This window comes from Ochotona curzoniae, unplaced genomic scaffold, assembly GCF_017591425.1.
Source record: "Ochotona curzoniae isolate NIBS_2020 unplaced genomic scaffold, NIBS_Ocur_1.0 contig_883, whole genome shotgun sequence".
NCBI classification, from domain to species: domain Eukaryota; kingdom Metazoa; phylum Chordata; class Mammalia; order Lagomorpha; family Ochotonidae; genus Ochotona; species Ochotona curzoniae.
This window is the reverse complement of record NW_024466599.1, coordinates 16784259-16805218: the sequence shown is the minus strand read 5'-3', so window position 1 is coordinate 16805218 and position 20960 is coordinate 16784259. Positions and strand designations below refer to the sequence as shown.

General features: G+C 42.8%; 1 protein-coding gene across 1 annotated transcript in view; it reads right to left on the bottom strand.

Moving 5' to 3' along the window:
* Nucleotides 1-1693: 1693 nt before the first annotated feature.
* NCOA1 (nuclear receptor coactivator 1) overlaps nucleotides 1694-20960 on the bottom strand; it is a 164282-nt gene continuing 145015 nt past the window's right edge. Inside the window, exons 19-22 of the mRNA XM_040992920.1 lie at nucleotides 18571-18745; nucleotides 12109-12292; nucleotides 5580-5669; nucleotides 1694-1985 (exon numbers count right to left, since the gene is read on the bottom strand). Of these exons, the coding sequence (XP_040848854.1) occupies nucleotides 1818-1985; nucleotides 5580-5669; nucleotides 12109-12292; nucleotides 18571-18745 (617 nt within the window). The 3' untranslated portion in view covers nucleotides 1694-1817. The remainder of the gene's footprint in view (nucleotides 1986-5579; nucleotides 5670-12108; nucleotides 12293-18570; nucleotides 18746-20960) is intronic.

Below are 20960 nucleotides of genomic sequence, written 5' to 3'. Positions count from 1 at the left end.
GGGTGGTGCAGAGGGAAGGACCCAGGAAAATGGCTTCTTCCCAAGGTTCTCCATACATGCTCCTCTCACTGTTGGTTCTCAGGGACAGCCGGTGCAGAATGGTCCACATTGCCATCATTCACAGACCAGGTATGTGGACGAAGGTGACCAAGGAGCTCTACTTTTGCTTCTTCCACCATGCCTTTCTCAAGCTTTCCTGGACTGGCAGTGGAACCTTCTAGAGCTAGAAAGTCAGTTCACTGGGTCCTTGACTCAGGCCAGGATGAGATGGGAGGTGGCCGAGTGATAAGATATAAAGGGAAAGCATGGTACCATTAGCCCCAGGGCAGGAATAGAGAAATTTGTATTTGCACTGATGAAAATTCAAATCCCCAAAGTCAATCTTAAAAAAACAAAAAACAAAACAAAAAAACAAAACAAAACAAAAAACAGATTTTCTTTGAGTCTTAACTTTTTTCTGTACACGTCGCTCGTGCTCTCCTGGCCAGCTGGTCCCAGGGACACTCGGACAGTCTGCTCTAGCCCAGCTGGTCCCAGGGACACTCGGACAGTCTGCTCTAGCCCAGCTGGTCCCAGGGACACTCGGACAGTCTGCTCTAGCCCAGCTGGTCCCAGGGACACTCGGACAGTCTGCTCTAGCCCAGCTGGTCCCAGGGACACTCGGACAGTCTGCTCTAGCCCAGCTGGTCCCAGGGACACTCGGACAGTCTGCTCTAGCCCAGCTGGAACAGCACTTTCTGGCAGTGGCATTTTGATATGAACCCCAAAGTAAATCCATACATGATGTCACACTTTTTAAAATAACAAAATATTACTAGCCAAATGCAACTGCAATTCAATCAACATTATAGTTCACACAAATTTAGAAAAATCAGGACTATGATAAGAAAAGCATAAAATTAAACAGAAGGAAATAAATTTCTACAAGAAATCAAATATATTTACAGTGAGATTCAAAGGGAAAAATAAGCTACCTTGATCATAAATTCAATTTTATTTTAAATAACTTCAGCTACCTCAGCTGTTAATACAATAAAAGCAGAAAAAAAAAAACAGGCTGCCTTTTATTTCAGATTTAATCAGAAAATTGTATCTACAATAATTGACAGACTCACTTCTTGTCCTTTACCCATCTCATCAAAAATTATTGCATTTGTCCCCAAACTGTATTTTTTGGATTCCTCTGTGAATAGATTCAATTTCACCTTTTTTTTTTTCCTCGGAGGCATCTTGGTTTAAATCCATCTTTAAAAAAAGGAGAAAAGGTACATATTTGGAGGCAAAATATTCTCTTGTAGCCAACGGGTACGAAGTTGCTAGAAGAGGCTGATTGTACACACAAGCTGCCTGGGCTCAGGGCAGGGGAGGACTGCTGACTTCGAGGCGTGACAGCCTTCAGTGGACGGGGCAGGCTAGGCCCCCGGCCCTTCTTCCCGGGTGGGTCGGGCTGAGCCGGCGGGGGCAGAGTCCTGTTTTCCCCTTGGAACTTGTTGTTTTGGTTATCCTCCAAAAAGCCTTCATCCAGGTAAGAAGCCAATGACTGATTACAAAAATAAGAATAATTAAATTTGGCTCAAGAAATAGATTGTCCAACTGTTCTACCTTGGTATTTTTTCAACATCCAAGGCCTTTACAAAGAAACAAAAACATCTTTCAATCTCCCAACAAAGGTGAACTCCTTTTTTTTTTTAAACTCCAAATGCTACGACCTGAAGAATGGCTGCAGATTGAGATATCAAAAATCTCAGAAAAATATATAATATATTTGTATATCTCTGTATGTCTATTATTTAAATTTCACATTCCTTTAAAAGTGGTTATTCAGTCAGTAGCTGCTGAAGGAGGCTCTTCTGCTGGGCCTGGGGGGTCTGTGGTCCTGACGTGGGCTTTTGAGTTCCCAGTGGACCGGGTTGGTTCAGGTAAGGGTCCCCGCCTACCAGATTCACTGTACACTGGACGTCAGCAAACACCTGAACCTGTTGCACCTGCTGGGACACAAACGAAAGATGTGTTTAGACAGAAGGGTCTGCCCCCCCGGCTTATGAGTGGGTACTACTTGAAGTGGAAACTCACTAGAGCATTCCTCTAGTCTGTAGTCACCACAGAGAAGAACTCTTCTGTCTTCTTGTCCTACAAAAAGAAAATCGCTGCACTCATTTTGCTCAGGGTTCTGGAAAGTTCACACTTTAAAAATAAAATCAAAATTGGAATGGTCACTCCTCCTACAGGGTTGCCACCAACAGGGAAAGTGAATGCCATTGCTAACACGTGGCCAAGATTGGGAAAAGCTGTTTCCAAGTCTGGGTTTCCAGTGGTGGTTTGGTGGTTTTTTTTTTGTTAAATATATGCTATTTGGAAAACTTGTCTATAAACTTCCTATGGATGCTTCAGTCAGATAGAAAAAATTTATGTTACTGAAAAATTAAGGGCTTTAACCCGATATTATCAAAATAAGACCACCACAATTCAATCATAGGACATCAGTGTTATTAAAGTCAATGTCCAGAAGATCTGAATAATGTGTAAATACATGATCACATAGTTTTTTACATACTGGCTCTAGCATTATTGCAAAATGTCAGTAGAACAACTTACATTTGATTTTTTCCCCTGATAGACGGCCCATTTAAATACACAAGCTTCAAGTAACAGTTATTATACTAGCTGAGGATATTTGAGAATAGTGTGAATTTTCCCTTCAACTATTTATGGTAGTAATTCATATATTTCTTGAAAATGTCTTAAGTTGCAAGGTTCTAGCGTTTTCTCTATTGGGAAAACAAAGCCAGAGGTTAGTGTTTACCAATCAACATTATTAAAAAGTCATTTGTAGAACTGATGCAGGCCATACCACATCAGGAACGGCAACGGCTTCAAAAGGTCTCAGCGCATCTGACTGCTTCCAACTTTTGGCAAACTTGTGCCTCATGCTTAGAAGGTTCATGAACATTTTAGATTAGTGGTACTTTCTTTTGCTCTTTCATTACTAAGTCATGCCATCTACACTTATTTTTTTCTGAAAAGTTAGGAATAAAGGTTGGTTCCTACCAAATTTTGGCCTGATGTTAAATGTCCTCACCACTGGATTTCTTTATCGTTCTAGCCTGTCTTATTCTTAGTCCATACATATCTCCACTCTGTTCCCACCTGGACAGGATACCCTCTGTACCATTCTGTAGCACTTGATGAGTGACAGAGATTAGCATTGCTTCTCTCTTCATTTTCTTTCTTTGCCTCATTTCCTAAATTTTGTTTCTTGTCTTACCTGCTCCCATCTGTCACCCATTTCTCTGGGCTTTTGCTAGTGGGTTTACCCCTCTCTAGGTCTATTCTCCAGCTGCCTCTGTGCTCCGTTGCAACACACTTGCTCTGTAACTTCCCATTCCTCTCCTTTCCTTCTACAATTTCCCCGGAACCTCCCTCCCTCCCCAGGATGACACTCCCCACAGCAGGCATCTCGCCAGTTCTCTCTCCTGTCTCCTGTCTCTTTCCCATTCCATCTTTCCAAGAGAGCAAGCCCCTGGCAGCTCCCTTCCCGGTCCTCCTCTCCTTGTCGTTTTCCTGTCCCTGTCTGTACATACATGTCTGTTCTAGCCAGTTCACTCCCCACTTTCTGTTTGACAGCTACAAACACAGTGGAGCAAGTGGAGCGTCCATGATGGGTTGCAACAGAATGACACCTCCCACACCGAAACCTCGCACAGACTGCAGTGCTTTCTAGACACTGATTTCTAACCAACATTTAAAATTTCATGTTTACAGTTTTCTACACATAAAATATTGGGGGGGGGGGATAAAGTATTTTTTTGTCTCCAAATAATTAAAACCATTCTTGATAAACATGAAAAACAAACAACTGAGAAAATATGGCTTCAATAAGAAATTGTGTTTTTTTGTCTTAGACTACTTTTGAAATAAAACAAATTGAAAAGATTAAACAAAACTTTGAAACATATTTCAGCCACTTGAACTGTCACTTAAAGCATGGGGTAGCTGATCTCTTTGGAGCAGATCTCAAAAGACTTCTTACATTGTCACACCACCTTCCAAGACAGGCAAAAACATCACAGGGAAGAGGCTTAGGACCCGTCAGGAGAGAAGAGCGGAACGGAGTGGGCAGCGCCAACCTCCGGTGACTTTCCACCATCATTTGACTTCCGTTGAATTCCCGTCCCTGGCTCCAGAACCTTAACCTTGGCTCCTGTGATTGAATACATTTGCTGCGCTGCCCAGTGTTTGTCTCTGTGGCTGTGAGACTTCTGGTGAATAAAGTCATCCTCATTTCCTCCTCACAAAATGCCCTCTCTTAACCCTGCACAGAACTCAGCCCTTCCTTCCTGGTGCAGCCTCCTAGCTAACTGAGCTTTCTCCTGAGCCAGCTGTTCTGCATGTCCTCCCCTCCACCCCTAAACCCAACCAGCACTTTCATCACTGTGCTGCTTCCTCAGTGGGACTGAATCCAGATCCCTGAGTTTAGCATTCGAGGTCTCTAGAGGTTTGCCCTAATTTACTTCACATATTTCAATTCCTACTAATTTGGATTACTAGTGCTTACCTATGTTAAGACACTACTGCTTCCTGTTCTCTACCTCCAGCACCTTCTTCACTGGCTCCAGCCACCATGGCACCCTTGCCTTTCTCTGGGCCTGGCAGCACTTTCTCAGGCCCAGTTCAGTTCGTCTCCTGTGGCCAGCTGGCTGACTGTTTTTTTCTGTGATCGCTATGTGGCTTCTGTTGCTTATAACACAAATAGGTCGGTTTACTGTCTCCCACTGTGTGACAGTCTACAGGCCTGTGTCACACATTTTATCCTTCTGTAGGTCCTAAGTGCCAGACAGGCACGGCACGGGCTTCGGTGTCACACCTGGCTTCTTTCTAGCTCTGTGAATGGCACCAGCAGGTCAACTTCCTCAGGCTCGGTCTGCTCAGCTGTGAAGAAATGAGCATGCTCTCCTTCGTAGGAAGGCGCAAGGGAGCCAAAGAATAGCCGCCCGAAGCACACTTCCTTGCACCGCCTCCCCGCGGCTCAGAGGGTGAGGGACACATTCTATTTGTCTGTCTACCTCCATGTGTAGCACACTGCTTCTCTGACAACTACGGATAAAAACTGAACCTAAAGCACCAAACTGAATGATAAACATCCGAAATTTCTAGATTTAGGTTAATTTATGGAAGTGGCCACACTTGCTGCTTGCGGTGATTAGTAGCAAACTTCTACAAGCACAAGGAGCAGGTCTGCTCTTTTGCCTGAACTCATGCACATTCTATGAAGCATTCTGATTACAGATGAGTTTTGAACTGTATTTGTTCACACATTTAGTGGCCATTTTTATACATTAGGCATTCCTTTACTTGCCTAAGCATTGCATTAAACCTTCCCATCTATTTCTTTGTGTAATCTCTGATTGTATAGCAGCTCAGAAATTTGATACCATGCCCAAGTCGGCACAACTAAGAAGAATGAAATGAGGACACCCAGGCAGGTCTGAGCCCCAGGCAGGCTCTGAGTCCCACAGTCACGTGTTCTCTGTGTGTCTGGAGTGCACCTGGCAGCTCTGGCTTAGTCCTGTCTTACTGACCTGGGTTCCATCCGCTTCCGTCTTGAGGAGGTCAGTGGATGAGAGCTGGCTGCAGTAGAGGCCTGGGTGTCGCAGAGATGGATCGTTCATCTATCAAAGACAAACAAGGCCAATTACAAGCTGGTTGTTCTTTCAGTTAAAAGCCAAGTGCTTTAATGAAAAGCAATTCTCTGACCAAAAAAAATAATAGGACAGAAAACAAAAGGTTAGCAATTTACTGTGTTGTTGGAAATTCTGACAGTGGTTCCCCCTGGGGAGGCGAACATGCAGAAGATCGGGAGACCCTGGAGTGGAGTGCTGCTGATGTTCTGAGGGGAGGGGGTAGCTACTTGGATCTGTGTTCAATTCATGAAAATGTATCAGGTTGTATATGATACTGCAGCAGTTAATTCATTCTCTCTCTGACACACACAGAGCTAAGAGTTAATCAGTGACACACATTCCCTCTAGTTATGATGTAGTAACATGGATCAGTTCTACCCTTCCGGCTGAATCAACGGGAAAAAAAAAACCTAAAACCAAAAACAGTGAACAGGGCCCAGTGCTGTAGGCTAGGGCCTTGAGTCATCGCCTTACATGTGCCAGGATCCCATGTGGGCTCCCGTTCTAGTCCTAGCAACCCCGCTTCCATCCAGCTCCCTGCTTGTGGCCTGGGAAAGCAGTCGAGGACAGCCCACCATCTTGGGACCCTGCACCTGCATGGGAGACCCAAGGGAGGCTCCGGGCTCCTGGCTTTGGATCGGCTCAGCTCCAGTCACTGTGGCAGTTTGGGGAGTGAATCAGCAGACAGAAGATCTTTCTGTCCTTCTCTCTGTATATCTTTCCAATCAAAACAAATCTTAAAAAACAAACCAAAAAAAAAACCAGTGGACAAAATGTATGAAACAAACGCCCTCAAGGCCCTGGCCAAACGCAGTGGAGGGCAGTGCCCTCTGTGACACGGGAAACAACTGAGGAGTCCTTCCTGTGGCACCCACCAAGCCTGCTGCCCAGAAGTGCCAGCTTTGCAAGATGGGGGCAGGGAACCTGGCAGGCTCCTTGACTTGGAGAAGCCCAGTTAGAATCCATGGGGCAGAAGATCAGAGGAGACACCCAAAGAAAGCTCTGGATGCCTGTAGGAATCCTCCATTCTGAGCTCAGGGATGAATGGAGCAATTCCCAAAGACAGGTCCTAAAGCCATCAGCTAGACTGGGAAATGATATAGTATCAGGTACAGCACTATGTGAATCTTGCTTCAGTGGGAAGGAAAAATTAGGTATAAATATTGCTTTGGTACTTCCCCCCGCCAAAAAAAAAAAAAAAAAAAAAAAAAAAGCAAGACCTGACCTGAACCTCTTCCCAAAAGAAGGCTCAAGGATATTTATAGGAATAGATAAAAATCACATGTGTGGCATCCAGTAAAGAAAAAAATTACTAGGTATGCATGCAAAAAAGGGAAAAAACATGACCCATAATGAACAGGAAAGCCAATCATTTGAAATCAACCCCCCAAATAGTTCAGATGACAGAAAGAGCAGGTGAGACTATATACAGTTAGTATCAGTCGGCCACACGCTCAGGAAGCAAGAAACTTGGGGTTAGCGTGATGGCTCAGTTGGCCAATCCGCTGGCAAGCACTGGCATCCCAGATGGGTCCCACTTCAAGTCCCAGCTATTTCACTTCCCATCCAGCTCCCTGCTTAGAACCTGGGAAAGCAGTGGAGCATGGCCACTGCATCCATGTGGAAGACCCAGAAGAAACTCCTCACTTCTCACTTCAGAAGGGCTCAGCTCTGGCAGCTGCAACTATTTGGAGAGTAAACCAGTAGGTGGAACATCTTTCTGTCTCTCCCTCTCTATAAAATCTACCTTTCCAGGCCCAACACAGTGGCCTAGCAGCTAAAGTCCTCACCTTGAACACATGAGGATCCCATATGGGTGCCGGTTCTAATCCTGGCAGCCCCACTTCCATCTAACTCCCTGCTTGTGGCCTGGGAAAGCAGTTGAGGATGGCCGCATGCTTTGGGACCCTGCACCTGCATGGGAGACCCAGAAGAACACTTGGCTCCTGGCTTTGGATCGGTTCAGTACCAGCCGTTGCAGCCACTTTGGGGAGTGAATCATTGAGTGGAAGGTCTTCCACTCTGTCTCTTCCTCTCTGTGTATCTGATTTTCCAAAAATAAATAAATCTTTCACTTTTCTAAATTATATTCTTGTGAGAAGTTCAATGAACCAGGGCTGGCTTATGGTATAGCACAGTTGTGTGGTTAAGCCACTGTGATGTGGGCATCTAATATAGACAATAGTTTGAGATCTGGCAACTCCACTTTCTGTCTAGTGCCCTGCTCATGGGCCTGGAAAAGCAGTGGAAGATGGCCCAACTCACCTACATGGGAGGCCCAGAAGAGGCTCTGGGCTCCTGGTTTTGGTCTGGAACAGCCCTGGCCTGGCAGCTGTTTGTAGAGTGAAATAGCAGATGGAAGATTTTTCCATCAGCTCTCCACTCTGTAACTCTTTCTGATAAATAAAAAAATCTTAGAAAAAAAAATTCAATGAACCCCAAGAAGAGAAACCAAAGCAAGGCATATCATAATTGTTCAAAATGACGTAAAACAAAAATCTGTCAGTGGCAGGCAGGGTGCAAAAAAACAGTCACACACAAAGAAGCAAAGACAAATGGACCAAAGGAAAGGGATCTTATCAGAAGCATGGAAGTTGAGTAAGATCTTTAAAGTGGTGAAAGCTAAAGCTGCTAACTTCTATCTATCTATCTATCTATCTATCTATCTATCTATCTATCTATCTATCTATCTATCTTTCTTTCTTTCTTTTAAAGATTTTTTTTTATTATTTTTTTTTTTATTGGAAAGGCGGATATACAGAGAGGAGAGACAGAGAGGAAGATCTTCCGTCTGATGATTCACTCCCCAAGTGAGCACAACGGCCGATGCTATGCCGGTCCGAAGCCAGGAGCCTCTTCCGGGTCTCCCACGCGGGTGCAGGGTCCCAAAGCTTTGGGCCATCCTCGACTGCCTTCCCGGGCCACAGGCAGGGAGTTGGAAGGGAAGAGGGGCTGCCGGGATTAGAACCGGCACCCATATGGGATCCTGGGAGTGCAAGGCGAGGACTTTAACCACTGCGCCACAGCGCTGGGCCCAGATTTTGTTTATTTTTTAAAAAATATTTGTTCATTTTTTATTGGAAAGTCAGATATACAGAGAGGAGAAGAGACAGAGAGGGAGATCTTCCGTTCAAAGATTCACTCCCCAAGTAAATGCAATGGCTGGGGTTGAGCCAATCCGAAGCCAGGAGCTCTTCTGGGTCTCCCACATGGGGGCAGGATCCCAAGGCTTTGGGCCGTCCTTGACTGCTTTCCCAGGCCACAGGCAGGGAGTTAGATGGGAAGCAGGGTTGCCGGGATTAGAACTGGCACCCATATAGGATCCTGGCATGTTCAAGCCGAGGACCTTAACCATTACGCTATTGCGCAGGGCCCGGAAAAGATCTTTCAAAGATGGAGGTAAAATAACTTGTAAACACATAAAAGCTAAATCATTATAAGCAGAACTGTAGCATAAAAAATGCTAAAGAAAGCCTTCAAGGAGAAGAAAGATGTTACCAGATTGAAAAACTACACAAAGGAATGAAGAAAACTGGAAGTACTGATTACACAGGTCAACATTACATCCTATTTAAAATTCAAAAATATAGCCATCTTTAAAAACATAACAACAATGTATCATGGGAGGAAAGGAAAGAGAACAGGGAGAGAGAGAAATTTCGTCCATGTGCTGTTTCATATTCAGAAAGACTCTAACACCCAGGAGCGAGGGGCTTCCGCAGCATCTCCAATGTGGGTCTAACACTTGGGTCATCTTCCATTGCCTTCCTACGTGCATTGGCAGGGAGCGGGATATGAAGTGGAGCAGCTGGGACTCAAACCAGTGTCCACATGTGATGCTGGTGTTGCTGGTGGCAGCTAAACCTGTGATGCCACAGCACTGGCTTCAATATTCCCTGAATTTTGTTATAAGAATAGGTATCAGTAAGTTCCACCCATCCCTCAATCTCATTTGGCTTACTGAAGATAAAGGCTTTAGTTTTGTTCTTAAAAATCACATCAAACAGGAATTCTATTCAACAGGTAGCAAACATTTATGTATTTTTAAGACTTGCTATAAATTATGGCCACACGGTAAGAGTCTATTCACCACTGTCTACTTGTGTGGTTATTGATGTGAATACTATCTGAGTTTAGTGACCACAAGGAGTTACTCCAATAATCTTATCTCTTTTGAAAGTCTGCAGGATAAACAATATGTTAAAAATAATGCAAGTTCCATTCTTCGAAACATCTGAGTTGAGACAGTATCAATGACAGGTTCAAAAAATAACAAACATATTGTTTACCCAATACTATGTCAATTAATTCCATAATGTTGTATATTGATACTGAGGCCTTGTTGGGGCTTTTAACTGACCGGATCTTTACTCTGTGAGACCTATCTTCAGACCAGAGAAGGTCTCCCCAAGAGGCCACTGAACTTATCTGGACAATAAGACACTGAACTTTATGCTAGGCATGTGTTTGCAAGGAATGAATCTCAACTGAACTTGAACTATGGTTATGCAACAAGGTGGAGGAATCCACCATGGGGGGAGGGGTATGGGAGGGGTGGGGGGAATCCCCAGCGCCTATAAAACTGTACTACATAATACAATGTAAGCAACAATAAAAAAAAAAAAAAGAAAGTCTGCAGGAAGCTCCAGTGTAAATGCCAAACACTTAGCTGCAACAGCCTCAACAAGCTTACCACGCAGCCTGCTCGAAATAGAACGCAGGTATTCTGTTACCCTTCACTAGGCTTGTTAACCTTTACTTCTGCCTAGGTTAGGTTGTGATAAACAATCATGAATGCATTTTTCAATACTTTTTTTAAATTGGAAAGTCAGATATATAGAGAGGAGGAGAGACACAGGGGAAGATCTTTCATCTGTTGATTCACTCCCCAAGTGGCCGCAATAGCCAGAGCCGAACTGACCGAAACCAGGAGCCAGGAGTTTCTTCAAGGTCTTCTATGTGGGTGCAGGATCCCAAGGCTTTGGGCCATTCTCAACTGCTTTCCCTGGCTACAAGCAGGGAGCTGGATGGGAAGTGGGGCCATCAGGATTAGAACCTGCATCCTTATGAGATTCTAGTGCGTACAAGCCAAGGATTTTAGCCACTAGGCCACAGTGTAGGGCACTCAATACTCTTTCTTAAAGCAACTTTTCTTGACAGTCTTCCTGAGCAAGTCCCTTTTTGTCAAACTCTCAGTAGTCAGTTGTATACACTTCTCATTTGCCTTAAGTATGTATGATACTAGTAGGGACAATCTTTTACACAATTTTTGGTCCTACTATTTAACTGACATTTTCAACTGTGTCTCTTTAATTTGTTACAGAGCTATTTTTGCACACAGTAAATATATAGTTAGAAAGGAAGCAAAATATATCTATAATAGAAGGGGGTATTCCAGGACATCTAGTGCCATGGAGGGCAGAACAAATTGGACAGCTCCCCTAACTCCCCAAGACTCTGAGGTGGACTATGTCAGCCAATGAACCTTGGACGGATTTCCTCAACCTTGGAGCAACGAAATCAGCAGCATCTCAGAACTATCAAAACCATTTAAACAGTGTCCTCAGAACATGCCCTGGGGACCCTGGGATGACATCAGGTGGCCTTGCCCCCTTCCTGGGCACTGCTGCGGTTGGGATTTGGGAGCAGCCCTCTCCTCTTCTCTCCATTTTTCCCAGATACTAAAAGAAACGAGGAGATTAGGGGCAGTTGTCTTATCCATTATCCCCCACTCATCCACCTTCCCCACCATAATTGGTGGTCCACATGGGCATGCATCCCTCTCAACTATGTAAACAACATCAAAATTAAAATGAATTTTTTAAAAGAAAGGGTTCTTTGAAGTTAATCCATGTACCATGTTATAATAAACCTGAGATCTTATGAGACTAACAAAGCCTCAAAGATTTGCATTTTAGATCTTTAGACAATAATTTTCAGAAGAAAGTGGGAAAAAGTAAGGAAGTCTGGTTATTTCTGGTAAGTACCTATCAGCATTCCTAATTTTCTTTTTTTTTTTTTAAAAAGATTTATTTATTATTTTTATTTAAAGGCTGATACAGAGAGAGGAGGAGAGACAGAGAGGAAGATATTTTATCCAACGGTTCACTCCCCCACTCCCCCAAGTGGCCACATTGGTTAGTTCTGCGCCAATCCGAAGCCAGGAGCCTCTTCCGAGTCTCTCACGCAGGTGCAGAGTCCCAAAGCCCTTGGCTGTCCTCGACCGCCTTTCCCAGGCCACAAGCAGGGAGCTGGATGGGAAGTGGAGCTGCCGGGATTAAAACCGGGACCCACGTGGGATCCTGGTGCATTCAAGGTGAGGACTTTAGCCACTACGCTATCATGCCAGCCCCATACCTAACTTTCTTTGTAGCATGGTATGAATGGTGGCTGTGTGTTTGGTGAATGTCCCAGGTAGTCCACTTACCTGATCAGGGCACACAGTGTTCATTCCTGGCATCTGCAAAGAGCTCATCTGCATCTGGCCCATCATTGGGTTCATGTTCTGAACACCTGTGTTTCCACCTGCCATGGACACGGTGATGCTCATGTTGTTGTACACTCCCGGCTGGGCAGGTGTGGGCTGGTTCGGGACAGCTTGACTGAACACACTGTTAACTCAAAAACAATCCAGATTACATCCACTGATCATGAACATGGGGATGATGACTAGGTTGCGTTTTTAAATTATTAGCATTCCAAATAAAATACATTAAATTACATATTACATTGTTTCCTATAATATATGAGTTAGAAATAATTCAGCTACATCTTCAACTCTGTCCAATGGGTTTGATAACTAAGAAGAGTTCAAGTTATAACTCTCTGGCTGAATGTCAGAGTTGCTAAGTTCCAATTATCAGCACAATTAAGAAAGGAGGTTTTCCCCATAAGTTCCAGGTACCTGAAGTTGACTCATTTAATCATCAAAGCCATTATAAGACTTATTAACCTTTTATATTCTTTCACACACCATGTGCTATTTAAATATCTAGCTCACAGCCTCAATAAATGTTTGCTGAATGAATTAACAAAAGAAGGAATGATTTGATGATAGCATTCTTGTATTGTGATCACTTGTATATCCTTTTAGACTTAACACATGAATAGAATGGTTGTACCTTGCTCCCCTTACTCCTTTTCTCTACCACTTAGTGACATACAGCAGGCATGACTTGTCACATCTGATGAACTGATGCAATTCAGAGGTCTCTTTTATGGATAACTTTTCATTACATCAATGTCAGTGTTTTCTGTAGCCCAGAGACTACATAAAAGACAACTGACACCTGAGACTAAGTCTTACTCCAGCCACAGTGAATCCTGTGTTTTTGGAGGTATAAAGATAGGAGCCTTTCTAATGATTTATGTGCCGTACAGATTTGAGAGTTTTGCTACTTCTCAAGGTCTCAGTTCTAGGTGCTTTCAACATGTTATAAAATAAGAGGAAATCAGATGGTTTTATTGTTGGAAAACATAATTATTTATTTAAAATGTATTTATTGCTTTGAGAAGGAAAAAGAGAGGTCAGGGTAGGGTCGGCCTTGAGTCAGGAGCCAGGTTCTTATTCAGGTGTCTCAGGTGGGTAGCAGGAACCCAATTACTAGAGGTGTCACCACTGCCTCCAGGGGGCTCTGTTAGCTGGACTCTCATCTGGAGCTGGACCCGGACGCTGAACCCAGGCACTCCAAAGTGGGATGTAGTTCTGAGAAGGCCAAACACCTGTCCCTATTTGGAAAGTTTAATGTTTGGAAAGATCTCAAAGCTTTTTTCAGAACTGAACACAGCTTCATGTCTTCTAAAAAGTGAAGTACAGGGGCAACTATATTTTCCAGAGCATTTGTTATACTAAAATCCTTCTTCATGGTCAAATTCTGTCATTATATCAAAGTTCTCAAATGTTAGTAGGGAGAACACTATGGATTAAATTTCAAGTAAATCAAAGATGACACTGCATATTTCAATCCTGAAACACAATAGATACCTCCAAAGGAAAATAACAGAAATTTTGTCTTTCCAAAGCTTATAAAACACTAAATATTTCATGACTATATATCAGTTGTTAAAACAAGCTGCTGGTAGAATTCCACCCATTTCATGCCAGTTTTACAGAGTTTTATTTCAGAACTGGCCTGTCCCCTCAATGGCTTAACTATTCCTCACAGGTTCTTAGGCTGTAAAGCAGTATAACTGACATTTACGGTTTCTTGATGGAGATAATCATACTGAAATCAACAGGCCAAGAAACAACTCATTCATCATGTGTGATGCAAAATAGCAAATTCCAGCTCCCCTCACCCCCGTAATTATAAAACATTAATGGTTACAGAAAATTATATCTTACAAAACAGTCAACTGCAGCTGTGGACCATTAAACTCAACTTGGGGGACAGCACTCCCATAGCTGAAGGTAACGACAAGACAAACCTATCAATCTACACCTATTTTCTGGTGAGAACATTTCTGCTTTAGACAATGCTCATTTGTCAATGGATACATAAATCACACTGTGAGGTGCAAGGCTGTGTAAGTTCCTGTGAGTGCCAAGTTCAAGGACTGCAATGATGTGACACTGAAAGCAAGTTTAAGGCTTATTTAACTGCCTTACAAATGTCTTTGAGACTACATGTTAGCTTAAATTCTTTCAAATGGATGCTGCTAATAGTCCCATTTTGCTTTTTCCCCTGTCCTGGAATGTCAACTGCGCTCACTGGTACTTTAAGTCCGAAGCCCGCAGGGCTTCTCCCTGACTCTGTACCCCTGGCAATGACCATAGTTGTGCTGGGGTAACACCAGGTGTCCAGCAGTCCCTACACGAGGTATAAAGGAGAAAGATGAAGACTGTCCTAGAGTGGGTCTCAGATATTAGAGTTACACCTCCTAATCTGGTGGATATGTTCCAGGACCCCAAACTGTGCGGGGTATTCAATCCTATACAAACTCTTTCTTCCTATATACATATGGGTATAATAATATTTAATTCGTAAATCAGGCTCAGTAAGGGATTAGCAGTAACCTAGTATACAGCAAATGGCTTTCACAGCATACTATCTCAGAGGTTATGCGAATGAGGTCTCTTCCTTTCAAACACATAGCATGGGTGTTCTGGATAAAGGCTCAAGCAGAAGGATGGCAGGAAATTCCATTAGTTTTCTCAGGATGGCATGCAATGTAAAAATGTGTCACCAATTTCTTTCTGGTCCTTTCCATTCAGTATTTTGAGTTAATTTTTTCTTCCTCTTGTCATCAGAGAGGTAACAGCTCTGAGAACCATGTCACCTGAGTTAATGATTTTCTGATTGCTTCATTTTATTTCTCTATGACCTACACCGATCACTAACGAGACTCCTGGATATCCGTCCGCAGCGGCTGCTTCTGCATGTTCCCTGAAGAACCCTGAACCATGTAACAGGACTATGAGTGGCCACCGTCTCTAGTGGAAAATGTGATAACATGGCTTACCATGTTCAAAAGTTTCTACATATTAACTACACATAATAAAGGGCTATATGTGAAGAGTTGGTGGTAATTATTTTCTTTCCCTAATGGTTTGGAATATTAAAGTTCTCAGAGACTAATGCAATAACAATAAAGCTCCACACCTATGTTTGGAATCCAGGAAGTGCTTCAGCACAGGAGAGTCTGTGCTCTGGGCTATGGAGGGTCTACATCTGTCCTACAGGCTGGAGGCACAGGTGAAGCCAAAACAGCCTCTGTTCTTATGAGACTTATCTTCTAGTTGGAGGCAAATTCTATCATAAATTCTATCAGGGGTTAACCACTATGGAGGAGAAGCAAGCACGGAAAGCAGGGGACAATGTAGTTTCAGAAATGATGGGCAGCGAAGTATAGCAAGGCAATATTTAGGCTTCTGGAGGGTTCTGAATAAAAGACTGACACACTGTCTCATGTTTTAAAAAGACTATTCTGGCTACCAGGTAGCATGAGCCATAATGGAACAAGCATGGAAGCAGGGTGACAGGAGTGGTCCTGCAAGAAGATGCTGGTAGCTTGCATACTGGAGTGTAAGTGCAACAGTTAAAGAGAAGCTGTCACGATTTGCAGATATGTTTGATGTGAGAAATAGAGAAAACGTTTTTTTCTGCTGAAAAACTGGAAGAACAGAGCTGCCCCTTACTGAGACAGAACAAAGTAAAAGAGGAACAAGTTTTAGGGAATATGTCACTGGATTTTCTGTCATGTAAGCTGGAGAGTTCTATTGGGCATCAGAGTGGAAATGTCAGACCGTGAGACATGCAGTGCGATGTTTAGGGGAGCTGCCTGGCCTGGGCAACATAAATTTGGGGGTCACAAACAGAGAGGTAGGCATTTCCCATGGTAAGATTAGATGACATGCCAGGGGAGATAGTAAGCATGGGTAAAAGGTTCTCAAACATGGGGTCTCTCAAACACAGGTCAGGGAGATGGTCTCTCAGCAAATCATGGTGTCTAGCAAGGAGGAGAGCTGCCTTTCTTAGGACAGAAAGTTGCTTCAGAAGCCACATGGAGAAAGAGATCCAAGAAATGAATGATAAATGCACGAACACTTCAACTGTGCTGACAAGCACTGCACTCCACTGCAGAGGACACACAACCACCTTGATGAGAACATGTCTGGTGCAGTGGCGAGGACGCCAGCCTGCCTGGCTCAATAAGGAAATAAGCAGAGGCCAGTGGTGGGTAGGTACAGTCTCAAGGAATTCCACTCTAAGGGGAGCAGAGGGGTAGGTGAGTGTGCTGTTGTGGCACAGCTGTTTAAACTGCTGCTTGCAATGCTGCAATGCTGGCATTCCACAGAAGCACTAGTTTTCTAGCTCTCTGCTAACATGTCTAGAAAAGCAGAAAATGGCTCAAGGTCTTGTATCCTTGCCACCTGCCTGGCAGACCCAGACCCAGCCACTGAAACAGAAGATGGAAGATTTCTTTGTCTCTAACTCTGCCTTTCAAATAAAATTGGGCAGATACATATTTTTAAAAGACTAGTGAAATTTATCAGAATAAAATTCAGGCCACATATATATGTATACAGCACATATAAAATATGTAATTATACTATATATTATAGATTAATTACTATATAAGATATTTATCAACATATAAAATATATTTATATAAAATTTAAAATGCATTATAAAATATATACATATACAAATATATACTTTATTTGAAAAGCAGAGAGGGAGAGAGAGAGAAGGAGGAGAGAAGGAGAGGAGGGCAGGACAAGAAGGATGGAAAGGTACTGACCTTCCATCTACTGGCTTACTCCCTAGTGTCCACAGTAGCCAGGACAGGGCAGGCTGAAGCCAGGAGGCAGGAACTCCAAAATGCGTGGAATGGAACCAAGCATTTGTGTTACTACCTGCTGCTTCCCAGGATAGGGACTAGCAGGAAGCTTGGCTGGAAGCAAAGAAGCCAGTTATCCAATCAGGCATGGGATAGAGACGGGCAGGTACCACAGGCAGTGTCCCATGTCTTGTACCAAGCAACTGCACCTCACGCCCTACCGAGGGGCTGAAGTAGAGCCGTGCCACATGAGGATCACAGGGGATTGTAGCAGACACAAGGGCAGCAGAGCGTCCTGCAAAGCAGTGATTAGAATCATGCCTCGGGATGGTGGGGGACATGTGGAAGACGGGATCAAAACACATTAGGAGGCTCCATTCCTCCCCAGTGCTACGGAGATTGCTCTGCTTCTACTGAGTTTAAATCTGGTCCTTACTGAGTGCTGCACGGTTTTCTAATAGGAAGATTTCTTCTCTCACCTTTCAATGAACTTTGAAAGAGAATATGCTCTCACGTTTTCAGTTTTAACTGCCTTACTTATTATGTTGTCAGATCAAATGGCTTCCTTGTCATTAGAGTCAAGACATAACCAAATTAAAATCCTGACAAAATCCAAGTGATGTGGGAAGAGTTTAGCAAGCCAGGGTTTGGAAGGAAGTGATGTTAGTGAGATAATTCTAAGAGGCTGGTGGAATTTTAGAGATTTAAGGAGATGAAAAGACAGAAAGGCCCAGGAAGTCTTAAGAACCTTTGCTGCTCACAGAGAGTGAGTCCAATTCTCAATTCTTTCTAGCGCTGACAGTGTGCAATTCCTGCTTTAGATTTCTAAGATTTTAAAGTATCCCCACAGGGACTTTTTAAAAAAAGACTGATTTTCTTTATCTGAAAGGCAGTGGTACAAAGAAAGAAAGAGGGAGAGGGAAAGGAGGAGAGGGAGGGGAGAGAAAGAGAGAGAGAAGGGGAGAGAGAGCGAGCGCTTCCATCTGCTGGTTCACATCCCCAAATGGCTGCGATGACTGGGGCTGGGCCAGGCTGAAAGCAGGAGTTTCATCTGCTCGCTTTTTGACTTTATGGCTAAGATCAAGTGTAGGAGTTTCATCTTGGTCTTCCAGGAAGTCGATGGGGCCAAGCATACAGGACTGTGCCTGGCTGCCTTCCCAGGCACATTAGCAGGGAACTGAACAGTTAGGAACCAAACCGGTGCTAATGTGGGATGCAGATAGCAGCTGAATCCCGCTTCCATCACGATGCTGTCTTCCCTATAGATACTTTGAAATCACTCATTTCTACGTTGGTTTTAGGAAGGCAGTTGTATTAACTGGATCATACTGTTAAGGTGAACTGCAGGTATAACAAAAGGTTGGGGCCACCAGGCCACTTCACTTTTTCTACAAACACAAAAATCTGCCCTAAAAATGATATGCCACTCAAACAATCTAAACACCATTTTTCCCTCTACCGGTGACATGAAATTCTTCCATTACGCAAGTGGCAGGAACCAATCAATTGTCTTCTACTAAGGAAGATTCAATGAGCCTGTGAAAGCACAGCTATACCATATGCGGCAGATGTTTATATACATATATATATAAGACTGCCCCCTTACTTGTTGTTTCCCATTGCTCCTTGCTGCCAGGCCTTCATGTCTGGGGACTGGTACCCAGAAGCAGGTGGAGTTTGCTGGAGCAGAGAGCTCTGCGGAGGAGGGATTGGCATCGGCACCATGGAGCTCCCAGGGCTTAGAGACGGAGCAAAGTTGGCCTCATTTTGGGGAATCATTCCTGCAAATTGATACAAATTAATTTGTGAGTATGCTACAACCTTATTAACCCCACAAAAGAATAAACCCAGAAGGAACTGTCATAATATATTCAGAAATATTTTTATTGAAGAATAGGGAGAACAATTTATTCCATTACAATAATTAGGAAATCTTAGTATAAGCAGGTAAACATAAATTTACCAAGATGTTGATTTATACTGCAGAATTATGTATGATTTAATTTCTTTTTTAAACTATGCAAATATTTATGTGTAAAAAACATTTATACACCTGTATGATAGAAACTGTTAGAAAAGAGTAACTCATGTTTAAAAAAAAAAAGCTTTGTTTTCTTTCTAATTAGTTTTCTTTATGGGCTCTTTTCCCCTCTCCTGTTTTTTTTATTATTCCTTTCTTTGAGAGGCAGAATCAGAGACATATACCCACAGGTAGACAGTTGGTGACTACTCTAAGTCTTTAGTATTTCCAGTTTTTAAAAAGACATTTTATTTACATAAAGAGAAAGAGAGAGAAAAGGAGACACACAGACCTCCATTTTCTGGTTCACTCCCCAATGGCTACAATGGCTGGGGCTAGGCTGGCTCACGCAAGGAGCCAGTAGTTTCTTTGGGTTTCTTGTGCAGACGCAAGGGCGCAAGCACCTGGGCCATCTTCTGCAACTTTCCCAGGTGCGTTACTAGGGAACTGAATCACAAAGTGGAGCAGCCGGGACTTGAAATGGCATCTGTCTGGGTGCCAGCGCTGCAGACAGTTTAACCCATTATGCCACAATGCTGGTCCCTCCACTTCTACTTTAGGGTAAGCTTGCCAATATTTCAAAAAAACATGGAGAAATTTTGATAGAGAATATATTAGATTATAAAACCAATTTGGAGTGAATTACAAAATTTGTAGTCTTCTTTCTCTCTGACTTCATTTGAAGTGTTCATTGGTATATCTTCGAGTCCACTCACTTTTCTTCTGTAATTCCCAATCTGCTATTTATCCTAATATATCTTTAGCTTTCATCTCTAGAAATTTAATTTTGGTTTTGCTGGTATCCTTCATACCTGTACTTACACATGTTCAAACTTTCTTGAATGAATAAATTAATAGCTGACAAGTGCCTCAATGTTCCTGTTCTACAATTCTATCATCTGTCCAATTTTTCCGCCTTATCATGTTGTATTTTTCTGCTTTTTTGTGTGCCTGGTAGTTTTAAGATTGTAAACTTGTAAATTTTACCTTTAAATATTTTGACCTTTGGCTGGGTAATGGTTAAGTTACATAGAAACTTACATTCTGGGGGTTAGAGAGAGTGTCTTGTGCCCAATAAAAGACAGCACAGGGTTTAGTGTAGGCTTTACGAAGATATTTCAAAAACATTGTGGGAAAAAATGGAATAAAAGGTAAATTTATTTTGGCCCCCAAAATTTCAAAATCTAGTTTAATAATTTTGTAATAAGTCCTTTTTATGACCTTTTAAATATCTGTATGCAAGAATTTAAAAATTTTTGCACCAAAATAAAAATAAAAGAAAATAAACAAATTTGCTTCTCTACTTAGGTAAACACCTGAGTGGTCACCCCACTTGATATTCCAGGAATTATGAGGTTTTGTATTTGGAGTGATGGGAAGGCAAACTGTCTGGTTCTGGGTGAAATACAAAGATGGTTTCCTCTATCGTTTTCAGGTGTTTTTTTAGTCTAAATGTCTCTCTCTCTCTACACACACCCCTCAAAACTGAATGAGACCCTCTGTGTCCAGAGTTATCTCTGCATATAACTCTGTCCTCTCTAGTATTATGTCCAGCGACCTTGAACTCCCTGGGTTCTTCCTGACTTCCAGTTTCAGTGCCTCAACATAGGGAAACTGGCCAGGCAAGGCTCCTCGTTGAAGCTGCCCTCCCGACAGCACAATGTGAACAATCAATTTTATTATCACTATTTTTTTAAAGATCTATTTGTATATTTGAAAGGCAGGGTTACAGAGAGAAGGAGAGGCACAGACAGAGAGATGGAGAGATATCTTCCATTCACTAGTTTATATCCCTAGTGGCCAGGCTGAATCAGCAGCCCTTTTTCCTTTTCTTCTGGCAAAATGCATCTTGCAGGAACACACTTTTAAAGGGAGAGTTCTACAAATATGGAAAAAAGGTAGTCATAATTTCTTAGAAACTATTTTTGAAAAATAGAGATACATAGAGAAGTAAAAACAAACAGGAAGAGCAGGGA